Source organism: Rhinopithecus bieti, unplaced genomic scaffold, assembly GCF_001698545.2.
Source record: "Rhinopithecus bieti isolate Rb0 unplaced genomic scaffold, ASM169854v2 scaffold_2272, whole genome shotgun sequence".
Classification (NCBI taxonomy): domain Eukaryota; kingdom Metazoa; phylum Chordata; class Mammalia; order Primates; family Cercopithecidae; genus Rhinopithecus; species Rhinopithecus bieti.
This window is the reverse complement of record NW_016804163.1, coordinates 6837349-6864602: the sequence shown is the minus strand read 5'-3', so window position 1 is coordinate 6864602 and position 27254 is coordinate 6837349. Positions and strand designations below refer to the sequence as shown.

The window sequence follows — 27254 nt, the reverse complement described above, 5'->3', positions numbered from 1 at the left end:
AGCTGAGATCACGCCATTGCACTCCAACCCGAGCAACAAGAGCAAAACTGTCAAAAAAAAAAAAAAAAAAAAAAAAAAAAAGAAGAAGAAGACGAAGAAAGAAAGAAAACAAAAAGGAATAATAAAATAACGAAATGCTGGTGAGTGAGAATATAGAGAAACGGAAACCCTCTTAGTGGGAATGTCAATTAGTACAGCCGCTATAGAAAACTCTATGGAGGTTTTGCAAAATCCTAAAAATAGAGCTGTCATATTACCATCAATTCCACTGCTGGGTATAGATCTAAAAGAAAGGATATCACTGTATTGAGGAATATCTGCCCTCCCATGCTTCCATGTTTATTGCAGCACTATTCACAATAGAGAAAATATGGAACCAACCTAAGCACCCATCAATGGATGAATGGATAAAGAAAATGTGATATATATACACAATGGAATATTGTTCCGCATAGAAAAGAATGAAATGAAATTCTATCATTTGCAACAACATAGATGGAACTAGGGGTCATAAGGTTAAGTGTTAATAACCCAAGTACGGAAAGACAAATACTGCATGTTCTCGCTTATAGGTGGGAGCTAAAAAAGTGGATCTCATGAAGATAGCAAGTAGACTGAAGCTTTCCAGAGGTGAGGAACGGTAGAGGGAAGAGAGTGTTGAAGAGAGATTGATTAATGGGTACAAATATGCAATTTCATAGAAGCTAAGACCTAGTGTCTAACAGATCAGTAGAGTGAAAATAGTTTACAATTTCAAAATATTATATTTTGTATATTTATTATATATTACATATACACATATATTACATATATGTATTTATAATATATCTATTTTATATTTCAAAATAACTAGAAGAGAGTAATTTGAATGTTTCTGCATAAAGACAAATATTTAAGATGTTGGAAGCCCCAATAACAGATTTCATATTTACAAATTATATGAATGTATTAAATTATGCACCCTCAAACGATGTCAGCTATTATCTATTAATAAAATAAATAATAAATAAATAATAAAATCTGGCTAGCCTTCTTCCCACCCCCAGTCACCTGAAACCTTTCTGTTCCCCATGACTGCTCCAAAATGGGAAATAAGGTTTCACACTAATTTCTATAATTTGTCAAATCCCCAAAGTCTAATTCTTATCTAATGCCCCAACGTCAATGCCCCAAAGTCTAATTCTCATCTAATTCTTATCACAAGACCCCTACAGAGAGGGTTCATTTTAAATTTCTGTAAGGCAATGTGCACCTTACATCTATCTATGTACCAGGAATTGGCATTCTTCTGGTCCCTGAAATTATGATTCACAGTTCACTACAAAGACACTTTAACTCGGGGTGGGGTGCGGGTGGATTATCACTTCCTGAATGAAAGCTCCCGGAGAGTAGGGGCTTTTTTCTGCACAGCGAGTGGCCGCTTCCTGCGCACCAGGAAATCCCCTCCGCCTGCGGGACCCGCCCCGCCCTCCTGCCCACGCGCCTGCTGGGTGGTGCCTGCTCGGGTCCCGACTCCGCCCGCCTCCTCACTCACTAGGATCTGATACTCCGCGCCGCCTAGACACTTCTATTCCCGTCACTACCACCGGCCTCCCCTCGCTCCTGGGCAACGGTGCCCTCAACTGCGGTATGTGTCTAGCTTTGGGAGCGGCTACCACAGGCAGGCATCGGGTTATTCGCTCCCGCCCAGGAAACGGTAGGAGCCCGGGAAAGCGGAACCTGGCAAAGTTTCCTGAGCTCCTCTCCGGGGCTCCCCTCTTTCACTTGTTCTCGGGCCGGGGCCTCCCCGAGGGCAGGGGCGTGGCTGCGCCTGGCTGCGACCCCTGTGGATCCTGGTGTGGTCAGGGCGGGTGTGGGGGCAGATCGCGTGGAGCTGGGGGATGAGCCTCCAGGCTCAGCTCAGCTCAGCACGCAGGAGCTGGGAAGCAGGGGTGCGGACAATGACGTCCCGCGATCCTCTGTGGTGAAGTACTCTTTGGGGTGGGAGGGGGCTGTGATGCCTCAGAACACTAGGACCCTAGGACCCCAGGACCCCGGGAGCGCGCACCTCCAGGATCCAGGACATAGGCCACCTGTGGGATGGGGGCGTCGCAGAATGTTGGTGTCATAGCTCAGGGCCGCTTGGCCATAGGTGATGCCGCAGAGAACAGTGCGTTGGGAATTTCTGAGGGTACCGAAGACCCTCGAGAGAGAACTAGGGGTGGGTCCCAAAGGCAGCCTGGACCCTGCGCCTACCCCAGCGCCTTTTCCAAGAATGAGCGCACGGGTTTCACAGCCCTCTCTGGCCCCCAGAGTCTGGCCAACACCACAGCACTTTTGAGAGTGTGCAGGCCTGCAAAGATCATCGTGAGGGACATTCCAGATCTTGTTTTTATTACATTCACTGACAGGATAAAATATTTCAAAAATCATTGTCTTTAAGGTAAGATGGTGGGGGCCTTTTAATCATATTTTAATTTTGTTGTATTAGATCATGCTGCCACTTACTTCCTTTTCTCCTCCCACTACCCTTTAAAACCAAGTTTGGTGAGAATCAAGGACAAAAAAACAAATACCACATGTTCTCACTCATAGGTGGGAATTGAACAATGAGATCACTTGGACACAGGAAGGGGAACATCACACACCGGGCCTGTTGTGGGATGGGGGGAGGGGGGAGGGATAGCATTAGGAGATATACCTAATGTAAATGACGAGTTAATGGGTGCAGCACACCAAGATGGCACATGTATACATATGTAACAAACCTGCACGTTGTGCACATGTACCCTGGAACTTACAGTATAATAATAAAAAAAAAACTAAGCTTGGAAAACAGAACTTACAGAAAATTAATATTCAGATGCTGTCAGGCATACTTAGATGCTAGGGGGAAACTGGGTGGGTCAGGTGAGGGTCCTCTTGCTTCTGGGGTCTAATTGTGTCTGATGACAGAAATGTGACCCAGAGCTCTCTCCTCCCTGTTGTGATTTATAAGACTGATGTGAAAAGTAACATTCGTATTTGGTCCCAGCCGAACAATCAATAGTATCTAGTAGTAGAATAAAAATATTTTCAGATATGCAATAAATCAAAATTTATGTATTCTGTCTTAGAAAACTATTGTTCTAGCCAAACAAAGGAATAAACAACGAAGCAGAAAAGGCATTGGGGTTCAAAACAAAGGACATTGGCAAAGGCCTGTCTTAGATGAGACAGGGATGCTGCACACTAAAGAGAAGTGAGTTTAGAAAGGAATAGTCAGCAATGTGAGTGATCAATAGCAATGGATGCAACACATTGGAATTATGAAAGAGAAGGGTAGTACAATTACAGCCCAGCAGACAGCCTCTGAATGCAAGGATGTTTAGAAAAGAAAGGTATGTAACGTATTTAAACACCAATATAATTTACATCATAATATATTTAGAAACCAAAATGGAATATCTATCTCAGTTTTGTCACTGGTATGGCCCTAGAAAAGCTTTTATTTTATTTTAAACATTTAGGCATTGATTACAAATCTTCGTAATCAAAGATTTAGAATTGTTTTATTTGCTTTTTTTGTTTAAAAATATTTTATTGGCTGTGTTAGTAGTGTGCTTTAAAGTTTAAAGTAAAAGTTTATGTTTACCAAATTGACAAACAATAAGTTGGCCACTAACTAAAGTATAATAGTAGGGAAAGTTGTTCTCTGCTTATGAAAATTCTGCTTTGGGAATGAAAATCTTACAGATTAAAGAAACCTGCACACCAGCAGGGTGAGAGACTGTGGGAGAAGAGCAATGGGACAGATTATTCATATGTGGTTGAGCATATGAAGAAATTGCTGAAAAGATTTGACTGATTGGTGGAACACTTGGGGACAAATTTGCTGTATATAAAAGAAAGCCAAAGAAGGTGAGGTGGAAGAAATATTAACATAAGGAAAAACAGAGTTATGTGAGAAGAGGAATGGATTAATTGTTCACTACTTGGCTTAGCTATGAAGACTATTTAATTGCACTAAAGCAAACACTTGGATAGAGGAGGTGAAGTGCAGTGACTGAAGTAAGGGATGTAATTCCATAAATTAGGAAGGCAATAGATGATGTCTAAAATTGTTAGGTCAAAAACAGTAGTGTACACCTATTATAGCTAAACATGGAGGTAAATGCCAGGAGAAAGAGCAAGCTGACTTGTGATTGATTGCTTCTAGGAAGTTGGGAGGAATGGGAAGGTGCCTGTTGATTTGTATAATGTCTCTACTAGAATTATTTGACTTTACAACTAAGTGCCAGTTCATTAATTTCATAAAGAGCAAATCTGACTAAATCACACTAAAAAGAATATACACACATTGCAGAAAATGCAAAAATACAGGAGAATATAACTAACATCAAAATTACCCATTGTCCAGAAGTATTCGATATTCAGTATTTCTTTCCAGTCTATTTGTGAATTATACTTATATGTAACTTTATTTCTAATTTACACTTAACATTAATCTTCATTTATATTCAATCACAGATATGACAGAATCTAACTGGTTCTCTATTGTTGGCCATTTAAAGATTATCTGTGTAGCATATGAAGTGCTTCACTAGTCATCTTTCTGCAAAACATTTCTTTTTTTTTTTTTTGAGACGGAGTCTTGCTCTGTCGCCAGGGCTGGAGTGCAGTGGCCGGATCTCAGTTCACTGCAAGCTCCGCCTCCCGGGTTTATGCCATTCTCCTGCCTCAGCCTCCGGAGTAGCTGGGACTACAGGCGCCCGCCACCTCGCCCGGCTAGGTTTTGTATTTTAGTAGAGACGAGGTTTCACCGTGTTAGCCAGGATGGTCTCGATCTCCTGACCTCGTGATCCGCCCATCTCGGCCTCCCAAAGTGCTGGGATTACAGGCTTGAGCCACCGCGCCCGGCCTCTGCAAAACATTTCTTATCAGTACATGTGAGTTTTATTTTCAGTGAAATTCTTTGAAATAATTTTTTTTTTTCTGAATGTATAAATATTTTCTTGGCATTTGCTTTTGTCTATCCCTCCTCCTTCCCTCTCTTCCTTCCTTCCTTTTTAAAATATGATTCTAAATTACACTCTGAAAATATTTACATAATCAGTTGTAGAGTACAGGAAGGAATACCTATTTTACCAGTGCTGGAAATTAATAGTTTTTGTACTTATGAATTTCATGTTTTAAAAAGATAGCTTTAACTTGCTTTCTGTTTTCTAAAAAAAAAAAAAACCTTGTACCACGGTGATTAAGAGACTAAGAGGAACCCTAGATCTAGATCTACAATGTTCCTCAGCAACCACAGACCTGGTTGCTAATCCTTGCTTTGCTGTTTGTAGCTGGGTATCCTCAGAGGCAAGATACCGACACAGCGAAGACTCCATTTATTTGCTTGTAAAATGCAAATATTCGCTGCACCTACCCCATCAGGTTGTACAGATTAAATGAAATCACGCATCAAAAGCCCCAGTTTAGTTTTTGTATGTGTACCTATTTGTTCACTGAGGAAAAGTATCCACTCTATTAATAAATAAAGTGAAAATGCAATACATAGTAAGCCCATATTGATGTAAAATTGTTTTTAAATCCATTGTTTCAGGCTCACTGTCATGGACGCTCTATCAGAAGCAAATGGCACCTTTGCATTAAACCTTTTGAAAAAGCTAGGGGAAAACAACTCGAACAACGTATTTTTTTCACCCATGAGCATGTCATCAGCCTTGGCCATGGTTTTCATGGGAGCGAAGGGAAACACTGCAGCCCAGATGTCTCAGGTACCTAAAGCCACTTCAAGACAAAAATAAATGCTACTAATTTATCAGTAATGCTGGTCTAGAAGGTCCAAGAAGGTCTCACATACCTGGGCCTTGGTGCTGCTTGGTGGCTGGGGTCTGAGTACCCTACAAGCAAGTCTTTTCATTCCTCCAGTGCCCTTCCACATGGCCTTTCCTCAGGGAAGCTTGTGCATCCTTACATCATGGTAGCTGGGTTATAAGAGAGTCAAAGTGGAAGCTGCCAGGCTTTTTAAGGTCTAGGCTTAGAACAGAGCTACATCTGCATTCTCTTGTTAAAAGTAAGTCACAGGCCCATCCCAGATCCTAACAAAGGGGAGGGAGACTCTATCTTTTGGTGTCAGGAACACCATGTATATGCAGAGACAGAACACACGTTTGGCAGCTGTGTTTTTAGACAAAGTACCACAAACAGTGAGCGTTTAAGTAACCTGAATCATTTTGTTAGGGTTTGCAAAAGGCATATCTAGTCATACCAATATTTAGATAACATTGATTTTCCATAGGAAGTGATTATAGGGAAGCTTAAGAAGAGCTATAGGTAGGGAGAATGGGTGGATTTCAACACACTTTCTATCTTTAATTAGTGTAATAGTGCATTCTCATACTGCTATAAAGCAATACCTGAGACTGGGTAATTTATAAAGGAAAGAGTTTTAATAAACTCACAGTTCCACATTGCTGGGGAGGCCTCAGTAAACCTACAATCATGGCAGAAGGCAAAGGAGAAGGAGGCACCTTCTTCACAGGGTAGCAGGATGGAGTGAGTGCAAGCCGGGGAAATGCCCAACACTTATAAAACCATCAGCTCTTGAGAGACTCACTCCCTATCATGAGAACAGCATGGAGGAAACTGCCCCCATGACCAATTACCTCCACCTGGTCTCACCTTTAACATGTGAGGATTATGGGAATTATGATTCAAGATGAGATTTTGGGGGGAGACATAGCCAAATCATATAAATTAGATTAATCATCTTTTATGCTGTAGTAAGGATCTATAAATCTCTGTAAATCTCTTAATATTGAATTTAGCATTGTGCCTATTTTTGAAGTCAGAGAATACTGAAAATTTTATTTGTTTTTTTAAATTTCAGGCACTCTCTTTTAGTAAAATTGGAGGTGAAGATGGAGATATTCACCAAAGTTTTCAGTCACTTCTTGCTGAAATTAACAGAACTGGTACACAGTACTTGCTTAAAACTGCTAACAGGCTCTTCGGAGAAAAGTCTTATGACTTCCACACAGTAAGTTGTACTTTATGTTTTATCAAGAAAATAAAGATAGCAATGTGATGGACAGTAGTAGAAAGAATGTGGGCTATGAATTCATACAGGTGGGCCTGAATTCACAACTTCATTCCCTAACCTCATATGGCTCCTCTGATTGTTTTATTGTCTGTAAAATAAGTCTTATAGCAAATACTGACAAGACTTTCATGAAGCTTAAATGACTTAATCTTTATAAAAGAACTGACACAGAGCATAGCACAATTGGAGATGAATCAGCCGAAACAAAGAAATGATCAAAATGAGTATTTCTAGTAATTGCTTTACAGATGTTGTTAATTTTTTGTGCATCATGACACTTTCCTAACTTTTTATGCATTTAAATATTTTGATTGGATTTTTAGACACCGCAAATCTTTTAAAACATATTCTAGCTAACTACCTTGGCTCTATTTGTTGACAAGGCTTTAATGACTTGTTTATTTTTTAAAAACAAAGGTACTCGGCGGGGCGCGGTGGCTCACGCCTATAATCCCAGCACTTTGGGAGGCCAAGGCAGGTGGATCACGAAGTCAGGAGTTCAAGATCAGCCTGGCCAAGATGGTGAAACCCCGTCTCTACTAAAAATACAAAAATTAACCGAGCATGGTGGCGGGCACCTGTAATCCCAGCTATTTGGGAGGCTGAGGCAAAAAAATCCCTTGAACCCGGGGGGTGGAGATTGCAGTGAGCTGAGATGGCACCACTGCACTCCAGCCTGGGCGACAGAGCGAGACTCCATCTCAAACAAACAAACAAGCAAACAAACAAAAACAAAGGTACTCAAGTAATTTCTTACACAAAACTGCAAGTAATGCATATAAATCAAGAACCCTCATTAACCTCTAACTCCAATACTCCTCTTCTCAATGTCTGAGCTTTTATAAATTTGAAGTCTATCCTGCTTCACAAACAGAAATTTTGCTTTGTGAGGTTCCCCCCTACATTGTTATTATATTATACATATTGTTTTATACTTTATTTCCTTTTACTTAACAATACGTCTTAAATTCTTTCCATCTCAGCATATGCGTATCTATGTCACTCTTTTTACCCATTTTCTAGTATTCCTAAGTAGGACTGTACCGTGATGGAGCAAACCTTTCCCTTATTGCTGAGCATTTAGGTTGTATTTAATCTGGACCATTACAGACTCTAATATCCTTGTACAAGATTTTGTGCTCATGTGTATTCGTTACTGTCTAAAATGGATGTGCAGAAGGGAGGAAGGGAATGAAACTTTGAAGCTTTAATAAATATTGCCAAATTGCTGTTACTGGTATTATAGCCACTTACATTCCCCAAAGGATATGTGTAAAGTACTCATTTCCACCTACTATCAACAGCACTGCATATTATAACCCTATAAACTTTTGGAAGGGTAGAGCCAACCAAGATATTGGGCTAGAAGCAGCTCATGTGTACCGCTGTACATATGAGAAGAAACAGAAGGGGTAATGAACACTGACACTGCACACTGATCAACCATCTGAGAAATTACACTGGGTTCCATCAAGGCGGGAGGGGAGCACAGAGATCAGAGAGGAAGGAATCCAGGAACCAGCCTATGTGAGCTCAGCATGGAGCCAGGAGATTCTGTTCAACACAGGAAAGGGTGAGTGAGTGAGAGCCCCCAGGGGAATTCACACTGTCCACCAGGACCTGTGCATGATTGAGAACAGGAGGATCCCCCTGACCCCTAATACCCCACCACTGCACTTCTAGACTGAGGCAGAGAGCCACCTGGACATATTGTGGGGGCAATTCTCGAATCCAAGAAGGCCGCTACAAGCCTTGGGCCCGGAAGCAGACCGTCACTGGTGTCACATCCCCATTAGAAGCCACAGTTGCAGTGCCTGGGATCAGTAAGTTTGCTCCGCCCCTTCTTACCAGACAGGGCTTGGTGCCAGCTTCTGCCCAGTGGTCCTGCTTTTGTGTGAACTGACCTGGAGAGCACAGCCTCACGTTTTCCCAGGAAACACTCAGATGAGAGGGTGCATGACCCCACCCACTCCCACCACTCATAGCCAGGAAGGCAATGCTTGGTAGAGCTTCTGGCCCAGCGGTCCCACTTCCGTGTGAACTCAGCTGGAGGGTGTAGTTTTATCTTGTCCCTAGAAACACCTGGATGGCATGCTGTGTGACCCCAACTTCCCCCACCACAAGTAACCAGGTGGACAATGGCTGCTAGAGCTTCTGGCCCAACAACCAGCCCAACTTCTGTGTGAACTCAGCTATTGGGCACAGGTTCCTATCGTCCCAGGAAACACCCAGTGGCAGAGCATGCAACCCCACCCACCCCTGCAACTGGTAGCCAGGTGGGAAATGCTAGCTGTAGCTTCCAGCCCAGTGGTCACCCTCCAGTGAACTCAGCTGGAGGTCACAGTCTTCTGTTGTTCCAGGAATAACCTGGAGAGCAGGGCATGTGACCTGCCTACCCTGGCCATTGGTAGTCAGACTGGCAACACCTGCTACAGCTTCCGGCCCAGTGCTGCTGCTTCTGTGTGAACTCAGCCAGTGGATGCAGCTTTTCTGTTGCCCCTGGAAGGACATGGTGGGCAGAGTGTGTGACTCCACCTGCCCCTACCACTGGTAGCCAGGCAGGTAATACCTACTAAAGCTTCCAGTCCAGTGATCTTACTTCTGTGAGAACTCATCTTGCAGTGGCAGCTTTCTGTTGTCCCAGGAAGCACCCAGAAGGCAGAGCAGTCATTTCCACCCACCTCTGGTTGGTAGCCAGGCAAACCACACTTGCCAGAGCTTCCAGCCCAACAGTCCTGCTTCTTCCTAAGTTTGTCGAGAGGCACAGACCCCTGTCACCCTGGAAACACCTGAATGGCAGGGTGGGCAAGTCCATCCACTCCTGCCTGTCACAGGCAGATGGGCCACACTCACTAGGGCTTCTAGCCTAGTGGTTCCACTTCCACTTGAACTCTGCTGGAAGGTGTAACTCTGTGTTTCCCCAGGAAGCACAGCGGCAGCAGATTAGGACTGACCTGGCAAGGATACAGCTTGCCAGCCAGCTGTGGGCCCTGACTGAGGGAGCCCTGTGGACCAGAACACCCAACAAAAGAAACACAGGCATGGAGAAGGTGATCAGAAGGAGCACCCCCAAGACCCAGGAGTAGACTAGAATCAGAGTCCATCAACCAAAACCATCTTGTGCTGTAATCAAACCTCCAAGTTCATCAGAGAAGAAAATAGCAAAATAATCTATCCAAAGCACAGCAGCCTCAAAGACCAAAGGAACATCAGCCCACACAAATGAGAAAGACCCAGCAGAAGAACTCTGGTAACTCAAAAAGCATGTCTTCTTATCTCTAAACAGTAACACTAGTTCCTCAACAATGATTCTTAGCCAAGCCGAAACAGCTGAAACATCAGAAACATAATTCAGAATATGGATAGGAACAAAGATCATCAACATACAGGAGACAGTCAAAACCCAATCCAAGAGACCTAATGATTACAATAAAACAATACAAGAGCTCATAGACAAAGTGGCCATTATAAGAAAGAAGCAAATTGAATTGATAGAGCTGAAAAACACTCTCCAATAATTTCACAGTGAAATTGCTATATTAACAGCAGAATTGACCACATGAGAAAACAGTCTCAGAGCTTGAGGACTGGCTTTCCAAAATAACTCATTCATATAAAAATAAAGAAAATAAGAATCAACAAAACCTTCAAGAAATATAGGATTATGTAAAGAAACCAAATTTATGACTCATTGACATCTCTGAAAGAGAGAGAGAGAAACCAAGCAACTTGGCAAACATATTTCAGGATATCATTCGTGAAAATTTCCCCAAACGCTAGAGAGGACAGCATTCAAATTTAGAAAATGCAGAGAACCCCTGCGAAATACTACACAGGAAGACCATCCTCAAGACGCATAATCATAAGATTCTCCAAAGTCGAAATGAAGAAGAAAAAAACAGAAGGGGCAGGTCAACTACAAAGGGAATCTTATCAGGCTAACAGCAAACCTGTTAGCAGAAGCATTGCAAGCCAGAAGAGATTGGGGCAGGGGACAACATTTAGCTTTCTTAAAGAAAATAATTTTGAATAATTTTGAACCAATAATTTCATATCCAGCCAAGCTAAACTTCATACGCAAAGGGGAAATAAGATCCTTTTCAGACAAGCAAGTGCTAAAGGAATTCATTACCACCAGACCTACCTTGCAGGAGGTCCTGAAGGGAGTACTAAACATGGAAAGGAAAGATCATTACCAGCTACTACAAAAACAAATGTAAATACATAGATCAGTGACACCATAAAGCAGCCACACAACAAAGTCTGCATAATAACCGGCTAACAATATGATGACAGGATCAAATCTACACATATCAATAATAACCTCAAATGTAACTGGTCTAAATGCCCCAATTAAAAGGCACAGAGTGGTACATTGAATAAAGATGCCCAACCCAGTGGTATGCTATCTTCAAGAGACAAGTCTCACATGCAAATACACACATAGGCTCAAAGTAAAGGGATAGAGAAAAAAAATCTATGAAGCCAATGGAATACATAAAAAGGCAGAGATTTCTGTTCTATTTTCAGACAAAACAATCTTTAAACCAACAAAGATCAAAAAAGGCAAAGAAGTGTACTGCACATTGGTAAAAGACTCAATTCAATAAGAGGACCTAGGAAGAGGTCATACAATAATAATGCGAGAAAATAACACCTCACTGACAGTATTAGACAGATAATCATGGAAGAAAACTGACAAAGATATTCAGGACCTGAACGCAATAGTTGATCAATGGACCTAACAGACATCTACAGACCTCTCCACCCCAAAACAACACAATATACATTCTTCTTATCTGTACATGGCACATACATAAAATTGACCGCACAGTTAGGCATAAAACAATACCCAGCAAATTCTGAAAAATGAAATCATACCAACCACATTCTTGGATCACAGTACAATAAAAATAGATATCGATGTGATGAAAATTGCCGAAAACCACACAATTACATAGAAATTAAACAACCTGCTCCTGAATGATTCCTGGGTAAATAATGAAATTAAGACAGAAATCCATGAATTCATTAAAGCTCATGTAAACAAACATACACCATAACAGAATATCTGGGACACAGCCAAAACAGTGTTAAGAGGGGGGTTTATAGCTCTAAACATCCACATCAAAAAGTTAGAAAGATTTGAAATTAACAACATAACATTACAATTGGAGGAACTAGAGAAACAAGAGCAAACCAGCCCCAAAGCTAGCAGAAGACAAAAAAACTAAAACCAGGGCCTAACTAAAGGCAATTGAGACATGCAAAACCATACAAAAGATTAGTGGTCTATCTATATGATTATATGTATTATATTAACAGATTCAATGCTATTTATATAAAACTATTTATATAAAACTACAATGACATTCTTCACAGAATTAGAATAAAACTATTTTAAAACTTACATGAAACCGAAAAAAACAGCCCACATAGTGAAGGCAATCCTGAGCAAAAAGAACAAAGCTAGAACTAGAAATACCATTTGACCCAGCCATCCCATTACTGGGGATATACCCAAAGGATCATAAGTCATGCTGCTATAAAGACACATCCACACGTATGTTTACTGCGGCACTATTCACAATGGCAAAGACTTGGAATCAACTGATATGTCCATCACTGGCAGACTGGATTAAGAAAATGTGGCACATATACACCATGGAATACTATGCAGTCATAAAAAAGGATGAGTTCTTGTCCTTTGTACGGCCATGGATGCAGCTGGAAACCATCATTCTCGGCAAACTATCGCAAGAACAGAAAACCAAATACCGCATGTTCTCACTCATAGGTGGGAATTGAACAATGAGAACACTTGGACTCGGGAAGGGGAACATCACACACCGGGTCCTATTGTGGGGAGGGGGTTGGGGGGAGGAATAGCATTAGGAGATACACCTAATGTAAATGACGAGTTAATGGGTGCAGCACACCAACATGGCTCATGTATACATATGTAAGAAACCTGCACGTTGTGCACATGTACCCTAGAACTTAAAGTATAATAATAATAAAAAAAGAATTAAAAAAACAAAAAGAACAAAGCTGAAGGCATCACATACCTGCCTTCAAATTATACTCCAAGGTTACAGTAACCAGAACAGCATGGTACTGGTAAAAGAACTGACACAACGACCAATGGAACAGGATTCAGAGCCCAGAAATAATGCTACACACCTACAACCATCTGATATGTGACAAAAACAAACCATGGAGAAAGGACTCTTATTCAACAAATGTGTGTGGGATAACTGGCTAGCCATATGCAAAATATTGAAACTGGACTTATTCCTTACACCACATACAAAAATCAACTCAAAATGGGTTAAAGACTTAAATGTAAAACTTAGAACTATAAAATCTCTGAAGATAATCTAGGAAATACCATCCTGGACATAGGAACTAGCAAATATTTCCCAATAACAACACCAAAAGCAACTGCAACAAAAACAAAAATCGACAAATGGGACCCATTTAAACTTAAGATCTTCTGCACAGCAAGAAAACTGCCAAGACAATAAGCAGACAACATACAGAATGGGAGAAAATATTTGCAAAATATACATTCGATAAAGGTCTAATACCCAGAATCTAAAGAATTTTGTTTTATATGCAAAAAACAAATAACTCCATTAAAAAGTAGGCAAAGGACATGAACAGACACTTTTCAAAAGTTTGCCAACAAACATATGAAAATGCTTAACATCAGTAATCATTAGATAAATGCCAGTCAAAACCACAATAAGATACCATCACACAGCAGTCAGAATGGCCATTGTTAAAAAGTCAAAAAATAACAGATGCTGGCAAGGCTGCAGAGAAAAGTAAATAGTTGGTGGGAATGTCAATTAGTTCAGCCATTGTGGAAAGCAATTTGGCGATTTCTCAAAGAACTTGAAACAGAATTTCCATTTGACCCAGCAATCCTATTATTACCCAAAGGAATATAAATTCTTCTACCATAAAGACACATGCACACATATGTTCATTGCAGCACTACTCACAATAGCAAAGACATATCATCGACCTAAATGTCCATCAGTGGTAGACTGGATTTTTAAAAATGTGCTACATATATACAATGGAATACAATGAAGCCATAAAAATGAATGAGATCATATCCTTTGCAGAAACATTGATGGAGCTGGACATCCATTATCCTAAGCAAACTAACACTGCAACAGAAAACCAAATACTGCATTTTCTCACTTATAAGTGGGAGCTAAACTTTGAGTACACATGGACACAAATGGAAAAACAACAGATACTGGGGCCAACTTGAGGGTGGAGGGTGGAGGAGGATGAGGATCCAAAAACTGCTTAACAGGAACTGTACTAACAGGTACTATGCGTATTAGTGATGGGTGACAAAGTAATCTGTACACCAACCCCCATAACATGCAATTTACGTATATAATAAACCTGCACATGTATTCCTGAACCAAAAATAAAAGTTAAAAAAAAAAGAGAGCCTGAGATAAAATGATTACAACGTGTATGATACACAAGGGCTAATATCCATAAAGCAAGAAAAGCACCAAAAACACCATTTTGATTATTAATGGAATTGAAGGGCTTTTGTTTTCTTTCTAATCAAACTGTTTAATCAGCTGTTTATATTACAGAGCAGAATGTGAAATTTAAGTGCATTTTTAAAAAGTTTTACTTTACGTTCCCAGGATACAAGAGCAGAACGTGTAGGTTTGTTACATAAGTGTACTTGTGCCATGGTGGTTTGCTGCACCTATCAACCCGTCATCTAGGTTGTAAGCCCCACATGCATTAGCTATTTGTCCTAATGCTCTCCCTCCCCTCACCCCCCAAACCCCTCCTGGCCCTAGTGTGAGTTGTTCCCCTTCCTGTGTCCGTGTGTTCTCATTGTTGAACAGCATTTCCAACTTTTCTGTGAATCACCTATTTATATTTCCTTTGCACATTTTCCATGGGGCTGGATGTTTTTCTTATTGATTTACAAGAATTCTTTATGTTTGGGAGATCACTCTTACTGTGTTTTATGATTTTTTTCATTCTTTTTTAAACTTGTTTCAAAATCAAAATTAATTGTTTCAAAACCAGCTGGTATACAAGAAAGGCTGTGAAGCATAAAGTTGAATATTTATGAGAGTTGTACATTATAGTGTGATTTTATGATGCATTTCACTTATTTTTATAGTCTTAGCTACTATTTAGGTTATTACCACCTTTTATTAGCCCTCTGTATAAAGAAAAACAAAACTCCAACGTATAAATATATACTTTTGGTGGATATTTAAAAAAAATTGATGTTTAACATGTTGTTTTGATATTGTAATACAAAATAAAGAAATGAGAAATACTTGTCAACTATTTATCATTAATTTCTTATTTATTTATTTATTTGTATTTCCAAAATCCAAGACCAACAGCAGTAGATAATTAGATGTTCTTTTAGTTTTATTCTTCATGGCTTCTAAAATAGTAAGTTAATTTAACTGACAATTATTTTAAAAGTTTAAAAGTTGAAAACATCACTTAGGACTGCAACAAGTCATCCATATGTGATTCACCAGTTTTCTTTCAGATTATTTTCTTAGATTGAGCAATTTAACCAATTTCCAAACCATTGAGAAACAAGTGAGCCAGCAAAATTGGCAAAGCCTGAATTATGGGAGGATTAAATAAAATGATGTATACAGATCAGTTATGCAATGCATGAAGCATACTGAAAATTCAAAAATGTTACATGATAAAGTGAAAATAATTCATCAGTTATTTACAGTTATCTTGTGAGGTGTAGCTGTTACTGCTTCCCTGTTCTATGGGAGAGAACATGGAGGCATAAAAAGACTAAGCAATTTTTTGAATATCCCACAGTTAATAAGTTGCAGAACTTGTGTTCATAACTACCGTCATATTTCCTCTCCAGTGCTGTACTGAAATGGAAGTATAAAATTTTGATATAACCAAAACCTGAAAAAGGGTGATTAAATATTTAGCAGTGAGCAGTAGGCGAGAAACATTAGGAAACAATTCCATAGTGCATGAACAACAAACTAATTATTTCAATCCATTTAATTTCCTCCACGGATTCTGCTTTTATATGGCATAATGTAGGTTTTCATGAATATCCTGTAATTCCATAGAATAAATTAACAGATTGTAGTTTGGACTTTTTTTTTTTTGAGCCTGGGCTCTTGTTGCCCAAGCTGGAGTGCAATGGTGTGATCTCAGCTCACCACAACCTCCGTCTCCTGGGTTCAAGAGGTTCTCCTGCCTCAACATCCCCAGTAGCTGGGATTACAGGCATGTACCACCATGCCCAGCTAATTTTGTATTTTTAGTGGAGACGGAGTTTCTCCATGTTGGTCAGGCTGGTCTTGAACTCCTGACCTCAAGTGATCCGCCCGCCTCAGCCTCCCAAAGGGCTGGGCTTTTTTTGTAAAGTTGATCATACTCTAAAACAGCCAGAATCACAGCCACTGTCCACATGTGGCTATGAATGTTTCAAAGCAATTAATTAAACTAAATGTTTACCTCCTCACTCCTACTAGCCATATTTTTAGCATTCAATAGCCCTGTGTGGCACCACTCTGGACACTGGAGTTTACAACTTTCCTAGCATTGCAGCAAGGTCTGATAGAAATTGCTAGTATAGGCCGGGCGCGGTGGCTCAAGCCTGTAATCCCAGCACTTTGGGAGGCCGAGACGGGCGGATCAGAAGGTCAGGAGATCGAGACCATCCTGGCTAACACGGTGAAACCCCGTCTCTACTAAAAGATACAAAAAACTAGCCGGGCGAGGTGGCGGGCGCCTGTAGTCCTAGCTACTCTGGAGGCTGAGGCAGGAGAATGGCGTAAACCCGGGAGGCGGAACTTGCAGTGAGCTGAGATCCGGCCACTGCACTCCAGCCTGGGCGACAGAGCGAGACTCTGTCTCAAAAAAAAAAAAAAAAAAGAAATTGCTAGTATAAGAGTATATATTTTATTCATCTAATTGATGAAACAACAGACCCAGTTTCATACTCTGTTGTTCTAAAATGTAGATGCAGACATAGCACTTGCTGGTTAATCCTTAGTCAGCGAGTGTAATGGTTTACAAAAGTGACAGATTCTGTAGTCACAGTGTCTTGAAGCCTTTTTTTTAATATAAAAAAAGGCTTTATTTTTTAAAGCAGTTTTAGATTCACAGAAAAATTGAGCAGAAGGTACATGCATAGCCTCTCCCATTATTAACATGCCCACTAGAGTGGTGGGCGACAGCTTAGTTGTTTCCAACTTGGGCAATTATGAATAAAGCTGCTATGAATATTTGCATGCAGGTTTTTTTCCACACCTTTGGGTAAATGCCAAGGGTCATGATTGCTGAATCATACTTTTAGTTTTGTAAGAAACTGCCAGACTGTCTTCCAAAGTTACTGTGCAATATTGCATTCCCACCAACAATGAATGAGAGTTCCTGTTGCTCCACGTTTTTGCCAGCATTTAGTGTTGTCAGTGTGTTTTCACTTTCACCTAGCTCAAAATGTTTTTAGTGTCTTTTGAGATTTCTGTTTTGATTCATGTGTTATTTAAAAGTGTACTGTTTAATCTCCAAGTACCTTTGAATTGTTCAGCCATCTTTCTCGTAATGATTTCTAGATTAATTCCATTGCACTCTGAAAGCAGACATCAAAATGAGGTTTATTATTTTAAATATGCTAAGATGTGTTTTATGGCCCAGAATACGGTCTATTTTGGTGAGTGTTGCTTGTAAGCTTGGGAAGAATGTGTAATCTGCTCTTGTTGGATAAAGTAGTCAATGCCAATTATATCCATTTATTTGTTGACTGTTGTTGAGTTCAACAAGTTCATGAAGAAAATGAGTTCAAAAGAAAATGTTTTACACATTTTCTGCTTTCTGAATCTATCCACTACCGATAGAGGGGTGCTGAAGTCTCCAATTATAATAGTGGATTCATCTATTTCTTCTTTCAGTTCTATTTGTTTTTGCCTTATGTATCTTGATGCTCCTCTATTTGGTGCTTACATGTTAAGGATTGTTATGTCATCTTGGAGATTTCTCAGTGTCTTTTATTATCTCACTGATGCATTGCCACTCTCTTGAAAGATCCAGCAGTTGATGAAAATTAATTGATATGCAGATCACTGTATTACTTAGTTTATAAGCTAAGATTAGGAATAGCTGAAAATAATTTGGACTTTATGTTAATTTCTCACACTTGTTTGGAATTTATATATGATAAATAATAAAATTATTGATTTTCTGAGGTGTCACAATGAAGAAGTAAGTTGTTGGTGTTAATTATCTCGTTAGCTGTCATATTATATTGCTCAGTTTTTCCTAGTGTTTTACAGATTCCTGTGGCAAATTCTACCAAGCAAAGCTAACGCAGCTTGATTTCCTGAATGATACAGAAAAGTCCAGAATACACATAAATAACTGGATTGCTGAAAAAACGGAAGGTGAAAACATATTGGTATTTTATTTCAATAATATTTCAAACAGTCTTAACAGTTAGTTTCTTCATAAAACTGTTACATATGACAAGGAGTGATTTTTTTCTCTAAACTATGCAAACTTTAAAAACTTGCTTCTGAAATATTGCCAGAGTGTAGACCTTTTCTCTAGCTTTATCCCTGCTCTTATCATCTATCTGTGATATCTCTCAATATGCAGTACATCTCTTCCAGAAGAACCTACACATTTCTGTTGTTAATATTAGATAGTGTTCTATTCACACATAGCATTAACATTTGAATTTAAAGGCCTCCCTCTCTAGTATTGCCTATGCGCTATGGTTTATCTGTGTAATGTGGCAGGATGCTTGGCCATGACTTTTCTTTTCTTTTCTTTTTTCTTTTCTTTTCTTTTTTTTTTTTTTTTTTTTTTTTTTTTTGAGACAGAGTCTTGCTCTGTTGCCCAGGCTAGAGTAAAGTGGCACGATCTCAGCTCACTGCAACCTCCACCTCTTGAGTTCAAACAATTTTCCTGTCTTAGCCTCCAGAGTAGCTAGGATAGCTGGGACTACAGGCACCTGCCACCATGCCCAGCTAATTTTTGTATTTTTAGTAGATGCAGGGTTTCACCATGTTGGCCAGGCTGGTCTTGAACTCCTGACCTCAAACAATCCACCCATCTCGGCCTCCCAAAGTGCTGGGATTGCAGGCGTGAGCCACAGCATCCAGCCAGCCATGCCCTTTTTAGGCTTTAGTTCTTAAACTGTTCTTACGCTTGCTACAACTGCTCACGTTTTTGCCAGTCTTTTATGTTTATTTCTTTAAACCACAGGCATCAATCATTCCTTGCTATATATTATCAGGTCATCCTCTTCCCATTAATATCTACTTTTTTGTTTTATGCTTTCTATTCAAATAGTGATGTTTTTATTACAAGAGCTCTATTTCGAGTTTTTGTTGCAGTGTTGTTACTATGGTCATTGTGAGGATAAGCATCCCTTTACATGGTTATATTTTAGGACACCACGAACTACCTTCATGCATACTTGCTTTCTCAAACAGATGACATAATCTGAATATCCCTAAAATCATCAGGGAATACCTTTAGCTAAATGGTTCTTTAATTCTTCTTAACAGGTAAAATTACAGAGATGCTCTCTCCAGATTCAGTTGATTCATTGACTAAGCTGATTCTCGTGAATGCCATCTACTTCAAAGGAAACTGGGAAAGTCAGTTTGTGAAAGAGATGACCAGGGAAATGCCTTTTAAAATTAGCAAGGTGAATATTTTTCAATTTCAATGGTGATTCTTGGGAACAGTCTCTGTCTTCACGTTGTTTTTTTTTTTTTTTTTTTTTTTTTGGACGAAAATGGAGTCTCGCCGCTGCGCCGCCCAAGGCTGGGAGTGGCAGTCCGGAATCTCCGGCTAGCAACGGCAAGCTCCGCCTCCCGGCGTTCACGCCAATTCTCCCTGCCTCAGCCTCTCCCAACGTAGGCTGGGAATTACAGGCGCCCGCCACCTCGGCCCGGCCCTAGTTTTTTTTGTTTTTTGTAAGTATGAGAATGGGGTGTTCACCGCTGCGTTAGCCAGGATGGCTCGATCTTCTGAACCTCGTGAATCCGCCCGTCTCGGCTCCCGCAAAAGTGGCTGGCGAATTACCGGGCTTTGGAGCCACCGCGCCCGGCCTTCACGTTGGTTTTAAAACTTGACTCTTGGTAGCTTTGACATGACCCTTTGGTAGTCCAGCAGCGGGACTCCCCTCCACACCTAGGGGCCTTTCTCCCACCCTTCATCTCCTTTTTGTGTCTCATCAACAGTGGCTACATACTCCCAGGCTTCTGGTCCAGCTCCCTGTCTCATCTGTATTCACATCTATACCACAAATCTGAGTCTATAGCCCTTGGCTTCCCAAAACTTGTGAGATAAAGTTCAAATGAGTGGTATGATGTGTGAGGCTCTTGGATCTCGCATATTTCTCTATCTTCATTTCTCAACAGTACCTATATGTGCCTTTCTTTCTTTCATTGTTCCTTCCGGAAAGCCTTTTCAACAGTGCACCTCCCTAAGCTGTCTCTTCCTCCAAGCCATCACAGCGATCCCTCCTGCTCCATGGTGGCATTGCAGTGGCTGAATCAGGTGTCCCTTTTCCCACTTTGTTGCCATTTGAGTGTGGAGACTGCTACCTTACCAGTGCTTATCTCTCTCACACTTGTGCTCAACAAGTACTGAACCAATGAATTATGTTCAGTCTTCTGTTGATAATAAAGAGGAATAAGCACAAATTTTAACCTAAAAACTAGGTGAGCAAAAACACTTACACAGGACAGACATAGAGTTCAGCTACCTCCAACTTGGAATACATTACTTGCAAAAGGCCCTTTATCTTTCTCTACATCTGGTTTATTCTTTCTTTTGTTTAACTCTAGAGATTTCAGGATATTTTCAAAAGTAGATAGAATATATTAAGTTAATTATTAATCACTAGTTAAATCTTCTGTGCCCACCTGAGCCTGATTGAGTCTTTGGTTTCTCAAGGAATGTATGTTCTTTCTGGCTTTATTTTAAAATGAACTGTTGCATTTTCCCCTGGAAAACTATTTCTGTCCTTAAATTTTGTTTGTTTGTTTGTTTGTTTGAGACGGAGTGTCGCTCTGTCGCCCAGGCTAGAGTGCAGTGATGTGAACTCGGCTCACTGCAAGCTCTGCCTCCCAGGTTCATGCCATTCTCCTGCCTCAGTCTCCCAAGTAGCTGGGACTACAGGCGCCCACCACCACGCCCGGCTAATTTTTTTGTATTTTTAGTAGAGATGGGGTTCCACTGTGTTAGCCAGAATGGTCTCCATCTCCTGACCTCAAGATCCGCCTGCCTCGGCCTCCCACAGTGCTGGGATTACAGGAGTGAGCCACCCCGCCTGGCCTCTGTCCTTAAATTTTTTAAAACAAAATTTGTTTTGTTTTAAATTTGTATTAGGATTTCGTTAAACTGCAATTGACAGAAAACTCAACGCTCAAGGTTTAAACTCTTGATAGTCTTCCTCCACAATAGGAATTCTGGAGGTGGGCAGAGGCCAAGGCTGATGTGGGATGTAAGTGAAAGTTTCAGGGAATCACTCTCTCTTCTGCTCTGCCTTCATTACTTCCATGACTTACTTTCTCATGGTCACAAGCTGGTTCAGACATTAGATACACAATCCAGGCAAGAGAAAGCAGCAAGGACAGAGGAAGAAGAGTAAATCTTGTCTTTCTAAGGTTCTGCCATTTTTCTCATGAAGAAAAACTTTTTTTCTTTATCTCACAGGCCAGAATTATTTTATGCTATAAGGAGATGAAGAATTCTGTTTTGCTTTCTAGTCTTTACACACACACACACACACGTACACACACACACACACAAACAAGTTGCAATTAATGTTAAGTGCACCAACCTATGCACTTTCTCAAAGGGTGAAGATTTTGAGATGATATACATTTTCATTTTACTTCTTTAATTACAAAATAAAATAAAACTTACCTATACAATTGCAAATTTAGTGAATCATTGAGTTATTACAAATGACCAAGATTGGATCCTTTTGTATCACAAGACTAGAAGTTTTGGGATTTGAAAGTGGGGAGAGGAATTTTCCTAGACCAGTAGTTGGCAAACTATGCCCAATGATCAGGTCTAGTCCATCACTTATTTTTATAAATAAAGTTTTATTGAAATACAGCTGTGTTCATATGCTAAAATACTATCTATAGGTGCTTTCATTTTACAACAGCAGAGTTAAGTACCATTGAGTGCCCCTAACTTGAAAATACAAAATCTGAAATGCTCCAAACATCTGAAACTTTTTGACCACCAACATGATGCTCAAAGAAAGTGGTCATTAAAGCATTGTGGATTATAGATTTTAAGATTAAAGATGCTCGGGACAGGCTCGGTGGTTCACACCGGTAATCCCAGCACTTTGGGAGGCAGAGGCAGGTGGATCACGAGGTCAGGAGATCGAGACCATCCTGGCTAACATGGTGAAACCCCGTCTCTACTAAAAATACAAAAAATTAGCTGGGCGTGGTGGTGGGCACCTGTAGTCCCAGCTACTTGGGAGGCTGAGGCAGGGAAATCGCTTGAACCTGGGAGGCGGAGGTTGCAGTGAGCCGAGATCACACCACTACGCTTCAGCCTGGGTGACAGAGCGAGACTCTGTCACAAGAAAAAAAAAAAAAAAAAAAAAGATTAAGGATGCCCAACCAGTAGGTATAATACAAATATTTCAAAATCTGAAAAAAATCCAAAATCTGAAACGCTTCTGGCCCCATACATTTCAGATAAGGGATACTCACTCTGTAGTTGCAACAGAAACTGTACAGACACCAAGCTGAAAATGTCTACTATTGGGCCATTTCCAGAAACAAGTTTGCCAAAACCTGGCTTAAAGTGACGCAACTAAAGAAGAGGATATTTATGGTTGAGCGTTAGTTTGTGTGAGCAACAATATGAAGATAACAGCTGAAACACAAATATTTTGGAGGTCATTTACTTAATATAGAATTATGTGATATATCTGAGAACTGGGGACTATAAAGTGTTTTTGACTATTCCTCTAGTATTCAATAAATTCACAGTAGCTGCTATTATTAACTTAGAAAAGACTCAGCAATTGAGCAGAATTATTGCGTAGAATATAATCATGGTCCTCGAATCATTCTTACTGTTTGAGGATGCATTAGCAACAGATGCGGTGTTCTTCTAGTAAGTTGTGTTAATTTTTCTTTTTTTTTCCAGTATTTTTGTTGTTGTTTGTTTCTTCATTTATTTAATGAACAGTGATTGAGCGCTCACTGTATGTCATGTATTGTGCTAGGTACTATTCCAGCCATGTTCAAAATCTGCAAAGTGTCCCTCTCCTCATGAAGCTTACATGTTCTTGGGGGAGAAAGACAGTAAACATATATTAAAAAGCAGTGCTATGGAGACAGGTACAAAGAAAAGTTGATAGAAAGTTGAGGTGGGGCAGCACAATTTCCTGTAGGGGTCTCAAGGAATCCCTCACTGAAGGAGGTGGTATTTGAGACAAGGACAGAAGGAGGTGAGGCCATATGTGTTACAGGTTCTGGGGGAACCAGAACCTAATGAAACGATAGGGGTGAAAAGGACTTCTTTTTCCTCTATATTCGCAAGTTCTTTGGCTGGGACCTTTTAGAGTGACAAAAGAGAATTAACGAGAAAACGAACAGAAATTTATTAACTTGTGCATCACACACGTACATGGGAAAACTCAGTGATAAGTAATTTGAAGAGCTCATTAGAATTTGTGGTGTTTTTACCCAACTTCATAGGAGAAAGGGAGGGGAACAAAGGGCACTTGGGAAAAACAAATGCCTTTTGTGAAAAGATAAATGGATCCTTTTGGAGCAGAATCGATGGCAGAGGTAATAGGCTTGTGACAATATCTGGCTGTGTGTGTGCAGACTTTTCATTTCTAAGAAAATTAGAATTGTTACCAAAGAAGAGAATAATGAAAATTGAGTTTTTTTGGGGAGATTCTGCTTTTAGGCAGATAGGCTATTTCAGGAACTCTAATGCCTTCAGTTCAAAATATTCTTAAACCAAAGTGGTATATTTCTGATCTCCTTCAAGATCACCAACAGAAAGCAAGATAAGGATTGAGCCCTGGGTAGCCCAGTGTTTGGAGACTGAGGTAATGACCATGAACCAGTAAAGGAAGGGTCTAATACGGGGTTCTAGAGACCAAAGAAAGAAAGCATTTGTAGGGGCAGAAAGTGACCAACTCTGTTGATTATGCTCAATATTCAACTCTTGTGCTTCAACTTAATGTGTATCCATTTCCTTTCTAGAACAAAGAAAAACCTGTGCAAATGATGTTTAAGGAATCCATCTTTAAAATGACCTATGTAAGGAAAATATCCAGCCAAATTCTAGTGCTTCCCTATGTTGGAAAGGAACTGAATATGATCATTTTGCTTCCCAATGAAAACACTGATTTGAAAATGGTAATGAGTGTTCAAAGTATGTATTTTGTCATAGTAAAGGCTCTCACAAGCCTTTTAGGAAAAAAAACGTTGAAAATTTGCTTTTACCAGTGTTTCCCTGACATATTTGGCCACATGCCCTTTTCTCTTTTCATGATTACATCCAGTAGGGTGGTGTTCTAAGTGTTGAACACAATTTAGAAAATACTCTTATCCTCAAATGGGCTCGGGTTGGGGGTCAACTCTGAACTCTGAACCAGGTCAGAATTCAGTGTCCTGCTTTACAATTTAGAAATCTGTACTCTTTCAGGCTGTTTATTCCTGTGGAAAATGGTGGCAGTACCTCCCTATGAGGGATGAAAGACATAGTATATATAATGCATTTGTTCCGATGCACAGAGTATGCCATTGACTAATATTAGTAGTCTTCTCCACAACCTTGCCCCATAGTTGTAAGTTTGCTCTTTAGAAAGCAGTCATGTGGGGGAACAGCTGCTGTGACTCCGTGCATCATTTGAGGATCTTGTTAGAAAGAAGATTCTGAACATGGCATAAGTATACATATGTAACAAACCTGCACGTTATGCACATGTACCCTAGAACTTAAAGTATAATAAAAAAAAAAAAAAAAAAAAAAAAAAAAAAGAAAGAAGATTCTGATTTAGTAGGACTGGAATGGAGGAGCCTGAGAATCTGCATTTCCACCAAGCTCCTCGGTGATGCTGAGGCTGCTAGTCCATGGACCACACTGAATAGCAAGGTTGTAGAGCGTCAATGAAAAATTTAGCTGGAGAGTAATTTGAGTTTCTAGAAAACTAATCCTTTTGCCTGCAATAGATGAGTTGGAAGTATCGATAATAGAGATAGGTCAGAAGGGATGTTGCTATGCCTTTCAAGCAAGACATGACAAGGGCCTGAATGAAGGCAGTGGCAGCAGAGATGGAGTAGGGGCCAGATGAGAGAGAGATTTGGAAATTTAAATTAATGGAAAATGATGATGGATTCGTTGGAAGAAAGTTTGGATGGAAGAAAAGGCAAGTGTGAGATGTCCTACCTCAACATGCTTCTGTTAAGCTACAACACCAAACTTTGTAAGAACAGCTGTTCTTATACAAATGCAGCCAAACTGTAAGATTCTGCCTCAGGGAAATGGTTTGACTAAGTTTCTGGAAATGAAGAGTCAAAGCACAGAAATATAAAATCAATTCATATTTGAATGGTTTAGCATTACTGTGCTGTCATCCAGATGTGTGCAGTCCAATATGGTAGCCACTAGCCACCTGTAATTATTTACATTTACATTAGTTAAAATTAAATAAAATTTTAAAAATCAAGGCTTCCTTTGTACTACACACACTTCTAGTGCTCCATAGCCATATTTGGCTCATGGCTATCACATTTGGCAGCATGGCCATACATCGTTAACATCATAGCAGAAAACTGTATTGGGTAACACTGATCTAGACCCTAAAACATCCAACACTCTTCTTCTAGGTGGAGAAAGAACTTTCTTATGAGAGATTCATAGAATGGACAAACCCAGACAAGATGCATGAACGAGAGATGGAAGTTTTCCTTCCTAGATTTAAACTAGAGGAAACTTACAACATGGAAGACGTCCTTCGCAGTATGGGCATGGCCGATGCCTTTGAACAGGACAGGGCAGACTTCACAGGAATGTCGTCTAAGAAGGATCTGTACTTGTCTAAGGTCATGCACAAGTCCTTTGTGGAGGTCAATGAGGAAGGTACAGAAGCAGCAGCAGCTACCACCGAAGAAATAGTTTTTTGTTGTGCCAGTTACTCCCTCAGGTTCTGTGCAGACCATCCCTTCCTTTTCTTCATCCAGCACAGCAAAACCAATGGTATTCTCTTCTGTGGCCGGTTTTCATCTCCATAAGGACATAGGTAGTCATTGGATGTAGTCCTTCTCTTTTCTCTTAGTGACCTACATTTCCTCCACTCTTTACAGTGTGCCTGTGACCCAAAGTGACTTTATTATTGCAGCAGTCAAAAATGAGATGTTAGGAATCTAATTTGGAAATTCCTTGTTGAGAACCCTTGTGTGTGTGTTTGCATGTTAAATGTTTTCTAGGGTCTGAACTTGATTGTCTCCAAGGATTTTGTGGTCACTTTGCAGGTGGTATCAATGACCACTTAGTCAAACCCCTCTGCTTGAAATGAGGTGTTACCCTCTCCCCACTGCCTACACCAACATATTCCAACTGTCAGAGTTATCTGCTGTCTCTTCACTTTGTATATGGTGCCACCCTCACAGTCTGCTATGCTTCTGTTTTCCCAAACACAAGAAGATACATGTTATTTTCTGTCTTCTCTGTTCAATAGTATTGACAAATGGGCCCATTTTTAATGGAACAATAGAAAGTGAAATGGAGACTGGGGAGGAAGTATGGTGAGCAGGACTCAGCAATTCTCAGAAGTGGCCCAGCATGGTGGCTCACACCTGTAACCAGCACTTTGGGAGGCCAAGATGGGCAGATCATCTGAGGCTAAGAGTTTGAGACCAGCCCAGCCAACATGGTGAAACCCTGTCAGTACTGAAAATACAAAAAGTAGCTGGGCATTGTGCTGCACACCTATAGTCCCAGCTACTTGGGAGGCTAAGGCAGGAGAATCACTTGAACCTGGCAGGTGGAGGTTGCAGTGAGCTGAGACTGTGCCACTGTGCTCTAGCCTGGGTGAGAAGTGAGAAGAGAGAGAGAGAGAGAGAGAGAGAGAGAAGAGGAGAGGAGAGGAGAGAGAGAGAGA

At 40.3% G+C, this 27254-nt stretch overlaps 1 protein-coding gene across 4 annotated transcripts in view; it reads left to right on the top strand.

Moving 5' to 3' along the window:
• Nucleotides 1–27007, top strand: part of LOC108526363 (serpin B6-like) — a 45831-nt gene extending 18824 nt beyond the window's left edge. Inside the window, exons 1-7 of one of the 4 annotated variants that reach the window (XM_017867099.1) lie at nucleotides 1486–1627; nucleotides 5567–5741; nucleotides 6857–7006; nucleotides 18399–18516; nucleotides 19648–19790; nucleotides 24352–24507; nucleotides 25981–27007. In XM_017867099.1, coding sequence (XP_017722588.1) covers nucleotides 5577–5741; nucleotides 6857–7006; nucleotides 18399–18516; nucleotides 19648–19790; nucleotides 24352–24507; nucleotides 25981–26385 — 1137 coding nt within the window. In that variant the 5' untranslated portion in view covers nucleotides 1486–1627; nucleotides 5567–5576 and the 3' untranslated portion in view covers nucleotides 26386–27007. Of the gene's footprint in view, nucleotides 1–1485; nucleotides 1628–1930; nucleotides 2423–4820; nucleotides 4908–5566; nucleotides 5742–6856; nucleotides 7007–18398; nucleotides 18517–19647; nucleotides 19791–24351; nucleotides 24508–25980 lie in introns of those variants that run through there. The other 3 variants (XM_017867100.1, XM_017867098.1, XM_017867102.1) reach the window with 3 other exon arrangements.
• The last annotated feature ends 247 nt before the right edge of the window (nucleotides 27008–27254 follow it).